General features: G+C 42.6%; 1 protein-coding gene across 1 annotated transcript in view; it reads right to left on the bottom strand.

Annotated features, from left to right (window-relative positions):
• The window catches only part of LOC128645715 (ecto-NOX disulfide-thiol exchanger 2), a 270,444-nt gene that overhangs the window by 1,833 nt on the left and 253,063 nt on the right, over positions 1 to 15,548 (bottom strand). The window contains exon 13 of the mRNA XM_053698920.1: positions 181 to 266. Within this exon, the coding sequence (XP_053554895.1) occupies positions 181 to 266 (86 nt within the window). The remainder of the gene's footprint in view (positions 1 to 180; positions 267 to 15,548) is intronic.

Below are 15,548 nucleotides of genomic sequence, written 5' to 3'. Positions count from 1 at the left end.
GGGGCATTTTACCTATTTAAAGAAACCAGAAAGCTACATATGCACCAGTTTAGATTATGGCATGGAGTATGAATATTGTTTTAAGACATAACCATGAATCTTTAATTCTGATTCAATTTATATTTTCCACAAAAATCCCTTCCCCACTCCCTGGACACTGACACACAGTCCATAGTGTACCTTCTGGTCTAGTTGCTGTAAATATGAACAGATATAATCCATACTTGCACCATATGGGTGAACATGAAGAAAAGTGCTGATTATTCCTGTGGGCGAAAAAAGAAAAAGTATTAGCGTCAGTTTGTCCCTTACAAACTCAAAAAACTAGTAAAATTGAAATTTTAAACATAAATATACATCCTAGAAAAACTTTTTTCTTTGTCTCATCTAAAGAAGGCCTTTCAACATGCATTTCATTTTTTTTGTTTCTTGTCCTGAATAAACCATGGTTTTCTTGTCACACTTGCAGAGGCATGTCCCTCTTTACTATTAATTGTTGTTCTTTCAAGATTAGCAGGAAGTATAAAACCAATACTGTGTGGTGTTAAAGGGCCATAATACCCAAATGTTTAAACACTTGAAAGTGAAGCAGTATAGCTGTAAAAAGCTGACTAGAAAATATCACCTGAACATCTCTATGTAAAAAAGAAAGATATTTTACCTCAAAAGTTTCTCAGTAGCCACATCCCATTGTAAAGGACTTCTAAGCAACAAATCTGTATGTCTGTCCCGGGACAGCGGAAGGAGCGAGCTTTAGTGCACACTCATGTTATTTCCCTATTCAGTGTAAGGAAGTTTACAATGAAATCTCATGACATCACAGTAAAAGAGTTCATGACCTCAGCACTGTTGATGCTGATTGGCTGCTATTCATTTCTTAATTATTTTTTTTTACCTGCAGCTGGGCAGTATCTGAGAACTAACTCTACAGAGCTGAGGAAATTGTGAGGTAAAATATCTTCCTTTTTTACATAGAGATACTCAGGTGATATTTTCCTGTCGGCTTTTTACAGTTATACTGCATCGGTTTCAAGTGATTTAGCATACGAGTATTATGTCCCTTTAAGTAAAAGTTATTTAAATTGAAACTATTTTTTTTTGCAAGTACAAAAAACATAATTTATGCTTACCTGATAAATTCCTTTCTTCTGTAGTGTGATCAGTCCACGGGTCATCATTACTTCTGGGATATTAGCTCCTCCCCTCTACGTCACCTCCAGTCATTCGACCAAGGACCAACGAGAAAGGAGAAGCCAAGGGTGTAGTGGTGACTGGAGTATAATTTAAAAAATATTTACCTGCCTTAAAAAAAACAGGGCGGGCCGTGGACTGATCACACTACAGAAGAAAGGAATTTATCAGGTAAGCATAAATTATGTTTTCTTCTGTTAAGTGTGATCAGTCCACGGGTCATCATTACTTCTGGGATACCAATACCAAAGCAAAAGTACACGGATGACGGGAGGGATAGGCAGGCTCTTTATACAGAAGGAACCACTGCCTGAAGAACCTTTCTCCCAAAAATAGCCTCCGAGGAAGCAAAAGTGTCAAATTTGTAAAATTTGGAAAAAGTATGAAGCGAAGACCAAGTTGCAGCCTTGCAAATCTGTTCAACAGAGGCCCCATTCTTAAAGGCCCAAGTGGAAGCCACAGCTCTAGTGGAATGAGCTGTAATTCTTTCAGGAGGCTGCTGTCCAGCAGTCTCATAAGCTAAACGAATTATGCTACGAAGCCAAAAAGAGAGAGAGGTAGCAGAAGCCTTTTGACCTCTCCTCTGACCAGAGTAAACGACAAACAGGGAAGACGTTTGTCGAAAATCTTTAGTTGCCTGTAAATAAAATTTAAGGGCACGAACTACATCCAGATTGTGCAAAAGACGTTCCTTCCTCGAAGAAGGATTTGGGCACAAGGATGGAACAACAATCTCCTGATTGATATTCCTGTTAGTGACTACCTTAGGTAAGAACCCAGGTTTAGTACGCAGAACTACCTTATCCGAGTGAAAAATCAAATAAGGAGAATCACAATGTAAGGCTGATAACTCAGAGACTCTTCGAGCCGAGGAAATAGCCATTAAAAATAGAACTTTATATCAATGGAATGAAGGGGTTCAAACGGAACGCCCTGTAAAACGTTAAGAACAAGGTTTAAACTCCATGGTGGAGCCACAGCTTTAAACACAGGTTTAATCCTGGCCAAAGCCTGACAAAAAGCCTGAACGTCTGGAACTTCTGACAGACGCTTGTGTAACAGAATGGACAGAGCTGAGATCTGTCCCTTTAAGGAACTAGCGGATAACCCCTTTTCTAAACCTTCTTGTAGAAAAGACAATATCCTAGGAATCCTAACCTTACTCCAAGAGTAACCGATGGATTCGCACCAATATAGGTATTTACGCCATATTTTATGGTAAATCTTTCTGGTAACAGGCTTCCTAGCCTGTATTAAGGTATCAATAACTGACTCAGAAAAACCACGCTTTGATAAGATCAAGCGTTCAATTTCCAAGCAGTCAGCTTCAGAGAAGTTAGATTTTGATGTTTGAAAGGACCCTGAATCAGAAGGTCCTGTTTCAGAGGTAACGACCAAGGTGGACAGAATGACATGTCCACCAGATCTGCATACCAAGTCCTGCGTGGCCATGCAGGCGCTATTAGAATCACTGATGCTTTCTCCTGTTTGATTCTGGCAATCAATCGAGGAAGCATCGGGAAAGGTGGAAACACATAAGCCATCCTGAAGGTCCATGGTGCTGTCAAGGCATCTATCAGGATCGCTCCCGGATCCCTGGATCTGGACCCGTAGCGTGGAAGCTTGGCGTTCTGTCGAGACGCCATGAGATCTATCTCTGGTTTGCCCCAACGTCGAAGTATTTGGGCAAAGACCTCTGGATGAAGTTCCCACTCCCCCGGATGAAAAGTCTGACGACTTAAGAAATCCGCCTCCCAGTTCTCCACTCCCGGGATGTGGATTGCAGACAGGTGGCAAGAGTGAGACTCTGCCCAGCGAATTATCTTCGATACTTCCATCATTGCTAGGGAGCTTCTTGTCCCTCCCTGATGGTTGATATAAGCTACAGTCGTGATGTTGTCCGACTGGAACCTGATGAACCCCTGAGTTGTTAACTGGGGCCAAGCCAGAAGAGCATTGAGGACTGCTCTCAATTCCAGAATGTTTATTGGAAGGAGACTCTCCTCCTGATTCCATAGTCCCTGAGCCTTCAGAGAATTCCAGACAGCGCCCCAACCTAGTAGGCTGGCGTCTGTTGTTACAATTGACCAGTCTGGCCTGCTGAATGGCATTCCCCTGGACAGATGTGGCCGATAAAGCCACCATAGAAGAGAATTTCTGGTCTCTTGATTCAGATTTAGAGTGGGGGACAAATCTGAGTAATCCCCATTCCACCGACTTAGCATGCACAGTTGCAGTGGTCTGAGATGTAGGTGTGCAAAAGGAACTATGTCCATTGCTGCTACCATTAGTCCGATTACCTCCATGCATTGAGCTACTGACGGGTGTTGAATGGAATGAAGGACACGGCATGCATTTTGAAGTTTTGTTAACCTGTCCTCTGTCAGGTAAATCTTCATTTCTACAGAATCTATCAGAGTCCCCAGGAAGGGAACTCTTGTGAGTGGAAAGAGAGAACTTTTCTCTTCGTTCACTTTCCATCCATGCGACCTTAGAAATGCCAGTACTATCTCTGTATGAGACTTGGCAGTTTGAAAGCTTGAAGCTTGTATCAGTATGTCGTCTAAGTACGGAGCTACTGAAATTCCTCGCGGTCTTAGTACCGCCAGAAGAGTGCCCAGAACCTTTGTGAAGATTCTTGGAGCCGTAGCCAGTCCGAATGGAAGAGCTACAAACTGGTAATGCCTGTCTAAAAAGGCAAACCTTAGATACCGGAAATGACTTCTGTGAATCGGTATGTGAAGGTAAGCATCCTTTAAATCCACTGTGGTCATGTACTGACCCTTTTGGATCATGGGTAAAATTGTCCGAATAGTTTCCATTTTGAACGATGGAACTCTTAGGAATTTGTTTAGGATCTTTAAATCCAAGATTGGCCTGAAGGTTCCCTCTTTTTTGGGAACTACAAACAGATTTGAGTAAAACCCTTGTCCTTGTTCCAACCGCGGAACTGGATGGATCACTCCCATTAATAAAAGATCTTGTACGCAGCGTAGAAACGCTTCCTTCTTTGTTAGGTTTGTTGACAACCTTGACAGATGAAATCTCCCTCTTGGGGGAGAGGATTTGAAGTCCAGAAGGTATCCCTGAGATATGATCTCTAACGCCCAGGGATCCTGAACATCTCTTGCCCAAGCCTGGGCGAAGAGGGAAAGTCTGCCCCCCACTAGATCCGGTCCCGGATCGGGGGCCCTCAATTCATGCTGTCTTAGGGGCAGCAGCAGGTTTTCTGGCCTGTTTGCCCCTGTTCCAGGACTGGTTAGGTTTCCAGCCTTGTCTGTAGCGAGCAACAGCTCCTTCCTGTTTTGGTGCAGAGGAAGTTGATGCTGCTCCTGCTTTGAAATTACGAAAGGAACGAAAATTGGACTGTCTAGCCTTGGCTTTGGCCTTGTCCTGAGGCAGGGCATGACCTTTACCTCCTGTAATGTCAGCAATAATCTCTTTCAAGCCGGGCCCGAATAAGGTCTGCCCTTTGAAAGGAATATTAAGCGATTTAGACGTAACATCAGCTGACCAGGATTTCAGCCACAGAGCTCTGCGTGCCTGAATGGCGAATCCTGAATTTTTAGCCGCAAGTTTAGTTAAATGTACTACGGCATCTGAAATAAATGAATTAGCTAACTTAAGGAATTTAAGTTTGTGTGTGATGTCATCTAGTGTGGATGATTGAAGTGTCTCTTCCAGAGACTCAAACCAAAATGCTGCTGCAGCCGTGACAGGCGCAATACATGCAAGAGGTTGCAATATAAACCCTTGTTGAACAAACATTTTCTTAAGGTAACCCTCTAATTTTTTATCCATTGGATCTGAAAAAGCACAGCTATCCTCCACTGGGATAGTGGTACGCTTAGCTAAAGTAGAAACTGCTCCCTCCACCTTAGGGACCATTTGCCATAAGTCCCGTGTGGCGGCGTCTATTGGAAACATTTTTCTGAATATAGGAGGGGGTGAGAAAGGCACACCGGGTCTATCCCACTCCTTAGTAACAATGTCAGTAAGTCTCTTAGGTATAGGAAAAACGTCAGTACTCGTCGGTACCGCAAAATATTTATCCAACCTACACATTTTTTCTGGGATTGCAACTGTGTTACAATCATTCAGAGCCGCTAATACCTCCCCTAGTAACACACGGAGGTTCTCAAGCTTAAATTTAAAATTTGAAATGTCTGAGTCCAGTTTATTTGGATCAGAACCGTCACCCACAGAATGAAGCTCTCCGTCTTCACGTTCTGCAAACTGTGACGCAGTATCAGACATGGCCCTTGCATTATCAGCGCACTCTGTTCTCACCCCAGAGTGATCACGTTTACCTCTTAGTTCTGGTAGTTTAGCCAAAACTTCAGTCATAACAGTAGCCATATCTTGTAATGTGATTTGTAATGGCCGCCCAGATGTACTCGGCGCTACAATATCACGCACCTCCTGAGCGGGAGATGCAGGTACTGACACGTGAGGCGAGTTAGTCGGCATAACTCTCCCCTCGTTGTTTGGTGAAATATGTTCAATTTGTACAGATTGACTGTTTTTTAAAGTAGCATCAATACATTTAGTACATAAATTTCTATTGGGCTCCACTTTGGCATTAACACATATAGCACAGAGATATTCCTCTGAATCAGACATGTTTAACACACTAGCAAATAAACAGCAACTTGGAAATACTTTTCAAAGTAATTTACAAATAATATGAAAACGAACTGTGCCTTTAAGAAGCACAGAAAAAAATTATAACAGTTAAAATAATTAAGTTATAGCATCAATCTTTGTCAGAATATACAGTTTTAGCAAAGGATTGTTCCCCTCAGCAATGATAACTAACCCAGGCAGCAGAAAAAAATACACAAATAAACGTTTTTTTTTTTTTTTTTTTATATCACAGTCAATACAATCAGCACAGCTCTGCTGTAATGATTACTTCCCTCAAAAAAGGCTTTGGAGATCCCTGAACTCTGTAGAGATGAACCGGATCATGCAGGAAGAAAATGAACCTCTGACTGAGTTTTTTTTGATGCATAGTAAAAGCTCCAAAAACGGCCCCTCCCCCACACACATAACAGTGAGAGGGATCAGTGAACTGCTCTAATTTAAATCAAAACTATTGCCAAGTGGAAAAATAGTGCCCAAAACATTTTTTCACCCAGTACCTCAGAGAAAAAAACGTTTTTACATGCCAGCAAAAAAACGTTTTACCTCAATAATTAATTGTCATTTAAAACCTATTGCAAGTCCCTGCAAATTAGGTTAAGTCTATGTATACAGTCTAAAAACCAGGAAGTACCATTCCCCAGAAAACTGAAGTGTAAAATATACATACATGACAGCCTGATATCAGCTACATCTACTGCATTCAAGGCTGAGTTTACATTATAACGGTATGGCAGGATTTTCTCATCAATTCCATGTCAGAAAATAATAAACTGCTACATACCTCTTTGCAGATTAATCTGCCTGCTGTCCCCTGATCTGAAGTTTACCTCTCCTCAGATGGCCGAGAAACAGCAATATGATCTTAACTACTCCGGCTAAAATCATAGAAAAAACTCAGGTAGATTCTTCTTCAAATTCTACCAGAGAAGGAATAACACACTCCAGTGCTATTATAAAATAAACTTTTGATTGAAGATATAAAAACTAAATATATCACCATAGTCCTCTCACACATCCTATCTAGTCGTTGGGTGCAAGAGAATGACTGGAGGTGACGTAGAGGGGAGGAGCTATATAGCAACTCTGCTGGGTGAATCCTCTTGCACTTCCTGTAGGGGAGCAGTTAATATCCCAGAAGTAATGATGACCCGTGGACTGATCACACTTAACAGAAGAAATACTGTCAACTTGTGTAACGACTGATCTTTCATATGCAATGTCCTTTTAATATCTTCCCCTAGCTATGTATGAACTACACATTATCCAGGGCTTTGTAACCCCACAGTATATATTTTTTAACCCCTTAGTTATCAGACCGATTTTCAATCTTCTTACCGTTAGGGACCAGGGCTATTTTTACATTTCTGCTGTGTTTGTGTTTAGCTGTGATTTCCTCTTACTCATTTACTGTACCCACACATATACAGTTTTTCTCGCCATTAAATCGTCTTTCTAAAGATACCATTATTTTCATCATATCTTATAATTTACTATAATTTTTTTTTTATAAAATATGATGAAAAAAAAAAGGAAAACGCACACTTTTTGTAACTTTGACCCCCAAAATCTTTTACACATCTACAACCACCAAAAAACATCCACGCTAAATAGTTTCTACATTTTGTCCTGAGTTTAGAAGTACCTAATGTTTACATGTTCTTTGCAAGTTATAGGGCAATAAGTACAAATAGCACTTTGCTATTTCCAGACCATTTTTTTCTTCAAAATTAGCGATAGTTACATTGTAACACTGATATCTGTCAGGAATCCCTGAATAACCCTTCATATGTATATATTTTTTTAGTAGACAACCCAAAGTATTGATCTAGGCCCATTTTGGTATATTTCATGCCACCATTTCACCGCCAAATGCGATCAAATAAAAAAAAAAAACATATGGCTTTGGTGTTGCTTTTTGGTAATTAGAAGGCCACTAAATGCCGCTGAGCACCTCACTTGTATTTATGCCCAGCAGTAAAGGGGTTAATTAGGGAGCTTGTAGGGTTAATTTTAGCTTCAGTGTAGAGATCAGCCTCCCACCTGACACATCCCACCCCCTGATCCCTCTCAAACAGCTCTCTTCCCTCCCCGACCTTACTATTGTCACCGCCATCTTAAGTTCTGGCAGAAAGTCTGCCAGTACTAAAATAAAAGGCTTTTTTAAAAAAAATATATTCTTCAGTTTAGGATACCCCCTTAGCCCCCAACCTCCCTGATCCCCACCCAAACAGCTCTCTAACCCTCTACCTATTTGCTGCTATCTTGGGTACTGTCTACCAGTACCCAGTTTGCTAAAAAAAAAAAGGTTTTATTTTTTATATAAAAAATTTTTATGCAGTGTAGCTGCCCCCCCCCGTACCCTCCCATATCCCTTTCACCCCAAGATTTATACCCCCAACCTCTCCCTTGAAATGATTGAATAGTGTGACTAAGTAGCGCGCTCCCGCCCCCCCTCGGCAATATCGGAACCGGATTCACATCAAGAAGGAACTGCTCCAGAGATAGGCCGCCCACCAACGATCGGCACCATCGCAACAGAGTGGCTCTCTCTGCCTCAGATGCTTAAAAAGGTTATTGCAGGATGCCTCTATATTGAGGCATCACTGCAATAACCTAAAAGCTGCTGGAAGTGATCATGATCGCTTCCAGCGCTTCAAACCCTGAAGATGTGCCAGGCACGTCCTTGGTCATTAACTGATACCCTTTGTAGGACGTGCCTGGCACATCCTCGGTTGCCAAGCGGTTAAGGGCCATGAAACTTCTTTTTTTTTTTCCTTTCGTGATTCAGATAGAGCATACAATTTTAAACAATTTTCAATTTACTTCTATTATCAAATTTTCTTCATTCTCTTGGCGCATCAAGAAACAAAACCTTCCAAGATAACATCTTAATATCTAAGGAATGCATAGGTTCAAATGGAGCACGCTGTAAAATTCTAAGAACAAGGTTAAGACTCTAGGGAGGAGTAACGGACTTAAACACAGGCCGGATTCTAGCCAACGCTTATGCAATAAAATAGACAACGCAGAAATCTGATCTTTTAGAGTACTAGCTGACAAACCCTTCTCCAGACCCTCCTGGAGAAAAGACAAAATTCTAGGAATCCTGAATCTACTCCAAGAGTAGCCTCTGGATTCACACCAATACAGATATTTACACCATATCTTATAGTAAATCTTTCTTGTCACAGGCTTACAAGCCTGAATCATGGTCTCAATGACAGATTCTAAAAACCCACACTTAGATAAAATCAAGTGTTCAATCTCCAAGCAGTCAGCTTCAGAGAAACAAGATTTGGATGAAGAAAAGGACCCTGAAGTAGAAGGTCCTTCCTCAGAGGGAGACTCCGAGGAGGTAGAGACGACATTTCCACTAGATCTGCATACCAGATCCTGCAAGGCCACGCCAGCATTATGAGAATCACAGACGCCCTCTCCTGCTTGATCTGAGCAATGACTCTTGGCAGGAGAGTAAACGGAGGAAATATGTAAGCTAGACTGAAATTCCAAGGGACCGCCAGAGCATCTATCAAGAAAGCCTGTGGATCCCTTGACCTCGAGCCGTACCTCAGAAGCTTGGTATTCTGCCGAGAAGCCATGAGATCCAGTTCTGGCTGCCCCCGACTGAGGATTAAACTGGAAAATACTTCCGGATGGAGTTCCCACACCCCTGGATGAAAGGTCTGTCGGCTCAGAAAATCCACCTCTGGGATGTGGATCATAGAAAGACAACAGTTGTGAGACTCCGCCCACTGGATTATCTGAGCCACCTCTGTCATGGCCATGGAACTCCGAGTTCCCCACTAGTGGTTGATGTATGCCACCGATGTTATGTTTTCCGACTGGAACCTGATAAACCGAGCTAAGGCTAACTGAGGCCAGGCCAGTAGAGCATTGAAAATCGCTCTCTGTTCTAGAATGTTTATAGGGAGAAATGACTCCTCCTGAGTCCAAAGACCCTGAATCTTCAATGACCCCCAAATTGCTCCCCAACCTAGAAGGCTGGCATCCGTGGTCACAATCACCCAGAAAGGTCTGCGAAAGCAAGTTCCCTGGGAGAGGTGTTCCTGAGACAACCACCACAGAAGAGAGTCCCTTGTCGCCTGATCCAGAACTATTTGTGGAGACAGATCCGCATAGTCCCCATTCCATTGGCTTAACATGCATAACTGCAGAGGTCTGAGATGGAATCGAGCAAACTGAATGATGTCCATGGAAGCTACCATCAGACCAATTGCCTCCATACATAGAGCCACTGACAGCCGAGGAGAGGACTGAAGGACAAGACAAGAGCAGATGATATTTGTTTTTCTGACCTCTGTCAGAAATATCTTCATTAGTAGGGAGTCTATGATGGTCCCTAAAAACACTACTCTTGTGGCTGGAATCAGAGAACTCTTTCCCAGATTCACCTTCCAACCGTGGGAGCGAAAAAAAAAAAAAAACAGAGTTTGCTTGTTGAAAAGACGGCGCATGAACCAGAATGTCGTCCAGATAAATCGCTACTGCAATGCCCCAAGACCGTATCACTGCCAAAAGAGCCCCCAGGACCTTTGAGAAAATTCTGGGAGCTGTGGCAAGGCCGAATGGAAGAGCCGCAAACTGAAAATGATTGTCTAAGAAAGCAAACCTTAGAAACTTGTTATGATCCCGGTGAATGGAAACATGAAGGTACGCATCCTTTAAGTCTATGGTTGTCTTAAACTGACACTCTTGAACCAAAGGAAGAATGTAACGTATAATCTCCATCTTGAAGGAAGGTACTCCGAGGAACTTGTTTAAACACTTTAGGTCTAAAAGTCCCCTTTTTCTTGGGAACCACAAACAGATTTTGAATAAAATCCCAGACCCTGTTCCTGCAGAGGAACTTGAACTATAACTCCCAGGGCAAAAAGATCCTTGATACAATTTAAGAACGCCTCTCTTTATCTGGTCTACAGATAATCTTGAGAGAAGAAACCTGCCTCTGGGAGGAAACGTCTTGAATTCCATCTTGTACCCCTGAGATACAATTTCCATGACCCACAGGTCTGGGACATCTCGTATCCAAGCCTGAGCAAATTGAGAAAGCCGCAGGTTTCTTAGACTGTTTCCCCTTGTTCCAAGACTGACCAGACTTCCAGGAAGACTTGGATAGTTCCTGCTTGGAAGAGGAAGCAGAGGGTTTTACCTCTAAAGTTACGAAAGGAACGAAAATTACTCTTACGCCCTTTCTGCTTATTCTTCTTCTCCCGAGGAAGAAAATATCTCTTTCCTCCTGTGATAACTGAAATAATTTCAGACAAACAATATCTTACCCTTGTAGGGAATAGCTAATAACTTAGATTTAGAAGAACATCCGCAGACCAGGATTTTAACCAAAGGGCTCTGCGAGCTAGGACCGCAGAACCAGACATTTTTGCTCCTAGTTTAATGACCTGTAAGGAAGCATCTGTAATAAAGGAATTGGCTTAAGAGCCATAATCCTGTCCTGGATCTCCTCAAGAGGAATATCTGTCTGAATAGAATCAGACAAGGCATCAAACCAGTAAACTGCAGCGCTGGTAACAGTAGCAATACACACCGCAGGCTGCCATTGAAGACCTTGGTGAACATACATTTTCTTTAATAATGCCTCCAATTTTGTATCCATTGGATCCTTAAACTATCCTCTATGGGAATAGTGGTCCTCTTAGCCAAAGTGGAAATAGCTCCTTCCACCTTAGGAACCGTTTGCCACGACTCTTTTATAGAGTCAGCTATAGGAAGCATTTTCTTAAAAATAGGAGATGGAGAAAAAGGAATACCAGGTCTCTCCCACTCCTGTGCAATAATCTCAGAAGCACGGTCTGGAACAGGAAATACCTCCACCGCAGAGGGAACATCAAAATACTTGTTCAGCTTATTAAGCTTCTTAGGGTTAACAATGATAGTAGTATTGGAGTCATCCAAGGTAATTAAGTAACAAGCGGATGTGCTCCAGCTTAAATCTGAAGGACACAACTTCAGCATCAGCAGAAGGAATTATACTGCCTGAATCCGAGATTTCACCCTCAGAAGTCTGAGGATGAAGATTCTTCGGGTGCATCTGAGAGGAAATACTTTGATTAGCCACTTCAGGATCAGAAACCTTAGTTACTGTTTCTTTACATTTCCTTTTGCGTTTTACCTGCAGCATGGGAAAAGCACACAGCGCCTCAGATACCGCAGAGGATACCTGGGCAGCAATATCTTCCAAAGTAACCCCAGACGGAGCATGAGAGGAAATGCAGGTCACTGCATGTGGAGATGAATAGGATTGGGACGCTTGAGGAGCCAGCTGCGGCACATCTGAAACAAGAGGCTCCTGGACAGCATCCGCCTTAGCTAATGATGGCTCAGGGTCAAAAAGTCTATTTCTATAAGCTAAAGTTTTTCAATACATGAAAAACAGAAAGGTACTGGGGGTTTCACCTGGGCATCAAAACATAAGCTACAGGTAACATCCTGCACAGCCTTTTGATCCATAATACAAAAAAAGAAGCAACTAAAAAATCAATTTTTTTTTTTTATCTTTTAACCAACGGATATAAGGATTTAATACAGAACAATAAAACGTTCATAAATAAACTTTCCTTTTAAATTTACCAAATCAAGAAAAAAAAAAAACATACCCCAGGCAATACTGTACACCTCAGCAGAATTACTGAGGTGCCCTACCTGTCCAGCAACCCACAGCAAATTGAGGAAAACAATGATCCCGTTTACAATCCGGATTCCAGAGAAGCAAAAACAGCAAGAAGCCTTCTAAACAACAGAGCCATCTGAAATATGTGCACCTCCCTCTACAGGAAGTGGAGAAAAGCGCCAAAAAATCTCTGACATCAAAGAATCAGAACCTCCCTAAAAGGGGCGGTCCTAAAGCTGACAAAAGTAAATTTATGCTTACCTGATAAATTGATTTCTTCTATGATACGACAAGTCCACGGATTCATCCTTTACTTGTGGGATATTATCCTCCTGCTAACAGGAAGTGGCAAAGAGCACCACAGCAGAGCTGTCTATATAGCTCCTCCCTTGACTCCACCCCCCCCGTCATTCGACCGAAGGTATAGGAAGAAAAAGGAGAACCTAAAAGGTGCAGATGTGACTGAAGTTTTAAATCAAAAAATATAATGTGTTAAAATGACAGGGCGGGCCGTGGACTCGTATCATAGAAGAAATCAATTTTATCAGGTAAGCATAAATTTACTTTTCTTCTATAAGATACGACGAGTCCACGGATTCATCCTTTACTTGTGGGATACAATACCAAAGCTACAGGACACGGATGAACGGGAGGGACAAGACAGATGCGTAAACAGAAAGCACCACTGCTTGAAGAACTTTTCTCCCAAAAATAGCCTCCGAAGAAGCAAAAGTATCAAATATGTAAAAATCTGGAAAAGGTATGAAGGGAAGACCAAGTCTCAGCCTTACAAATCTATTCAAAAGAAGCACAGTTTTTAAAAGCCCATGGGGAAGCCACCGCTCTAGTAGAGTGAGCTGTAATCCTTTCAGGAGGCTGCTGTCCAGCAGTCTCGTATGCCAACCGGATGATGCTTTTCAGCCCAAAAGAAAGAGAGGTAGCTGTAGCGTTTTGACCTCTTCGTTTTCCAGAATAGACAACAAACAGAAGATGTTTGACGGAAATCTTTGGTCGCTTGCAAGTAAAACTTCAAAGCACGAACCACGTCCAAGTTGTGTAACAGACGCTCCTTCTTAGAAGAAGGGTTAGGACACAGAGAAGGAACAACAATTTCCTGATTAATATCCTTATTAGTAACAACCTTAGGAAGGAATACAGGTTTGGTACACAAAACCACCTATCAGAATGGAAAATAAGATAAGGCGAGTCGCATTGCAATGCAGATAGTTCAGAAACTCTTCGAGCCGAAGAGATAGCAACTAAAAACAGAACTTTCCAAGATAAAAGCTTAATATCTATGGAATGCATTGGTTCAAACGTAACCCCTTGAAGAACTTTAAAAACTAAATTCAAACTCCATGGCGGAGCAACAGGTTTAAACACAGGCTTGATTCTAACCAAAGCCTGACAAAACGACTGAACGTCTGGAACATCTGCCAGGCGCTTGTGCAATAAAATTGATAAAGCAGATATCTGTCCCTTTAGGGAACTAGCTGATAACCCCTTCTCCAATCCTTCTTGGAGAAAGGACAAAATCCTAGGAATCCTGATCTTACTCCACGAGTAGCCTTTGGATTCGCACCAATAAAGATATTTACGCCATATCTTATGGTAAATTTTCCTAGTGACAGGCTTTCGAGCCTGAATCAAGGTATCTATGACCGACTCAGAGAATCCCCGCTTAGATAAAAATCAAGTGTTCAATCTCCAGGCAGGCAACCGCAGAGAAACTAGATTTGGATGCTGGAACGGACCTTGAATGAGAAGATCCTGTCTCAGTGGCAGTTTCCACGGTGGCAGAGATGACATTCCACCAGGTCTGCATACCAAGTACTGCATGGCCACGCAGGTGCTATCAAAATTACCGAAGCCCTCTACTGTTTGATTCTGGCAATCAGACGAGGAAGAGGAGGAAACACATAAGCCAGGCTGAACAACCAAGGTACTGCTAGAGCATCTATCAGTACTGCTTGGGGATCCCTCGATCTGGACCCGTAACAAGGAAGTTTGGCATTCTGACAAGATGCCATCAGATCCAATTCTGGTGTACCGCATTGATGAATCAATTGTGCAAACACCTCCGGATGGAGCTCCCACTCCCCCGGATGAAAAAAGTCTGTCAACTTAGAAAATCCGCTTCCCAGTTCTCCACTCCTGGGATATAGATTGCTGATAGATGGCAAGAGTGAGTCTCTGCCCATTGAATTATTTTGGAAACCTCTATCATCGCTAGAGAACTCTTTGTTCCCCCTTGATGATTGATATATGCTACAGTCGTGATATTGTCCGACTGGAATCTTATGAATTTGGCCAAAGCCAGCTGAGGCCACGCCTGAAGCGCGTTGAATATCGCTCTCAGTTCTAGAATATTTATTGGAAGGAGAGCCTCCTCCTGAGTCCACACACCCTGTGCCTTTAGCGAATTCCAGACTGCACCCCAGCCTAATAGGCTGGCATCCGTCGTCACTATGACCCATGCTGGCCTGCGGAAACACATTCCCTGGGACAGATGATCCTGTGACAACCACCAAAGAAGAGAGTCTCTGGTCTCTTGATCCAGATTTATCTGAGGAGATAAATTTGCATAGTCCCCATTCCACTGTCTGAGCATGCATAGTTGCAGTGGTCTGAGATGCAAGCGAGCAAATGGAACTATGTCCATTGCCGCTACCATTAGTCCAATTACCTCCATACACTGAGCCACTGACGGCCGAGGAATGGAATGAAGTGCTCGTCAGGTGGTTAAGATCTTTGATTTTCTGACCTCCGTCAGAAAAATTTTCATGTCTACCGAGTCTATCAAAGTTCCCAGGAATGGAACTCTTTTGAGAGGGACAAGTGAACTCTTCTTTATGTTCACCTTCCACCCGTGAGATCTTAGAAAAGCCAACACAATGTCCGTGTGAGATTTGGCTAGTTGGTAAGTTGACGCCTGAATTAAGATATCATCCAGATAGGGCGCCACTGCTATGCCCCACGGCCTTAGAACCGCCAGAAGGGACCCTAGCACCTTTGTGAAAATTCTGGGAGCTGTGGCCAACCCAAAAGGAAGAGCCACAAACTG

The sequence above is a fragment of the Bombina bombina genome, chromosome 1 (genome assembly GCF_027579735.1).
Source record: "Bombina bombina isolate aBomBom1 chromosome 1, aBomBom1.pri, whole genome shotgun sequence".
NCBI lineage: Eukaryota > Metazoa > Chordata > Amphibia > Anura > Bombinatoridae > Bombina > Bombina bombina.
Note: the sequence above shows the minus strand (reverse complement) of the source record. Positions and strands in the feature narration are given on the sequence as shown.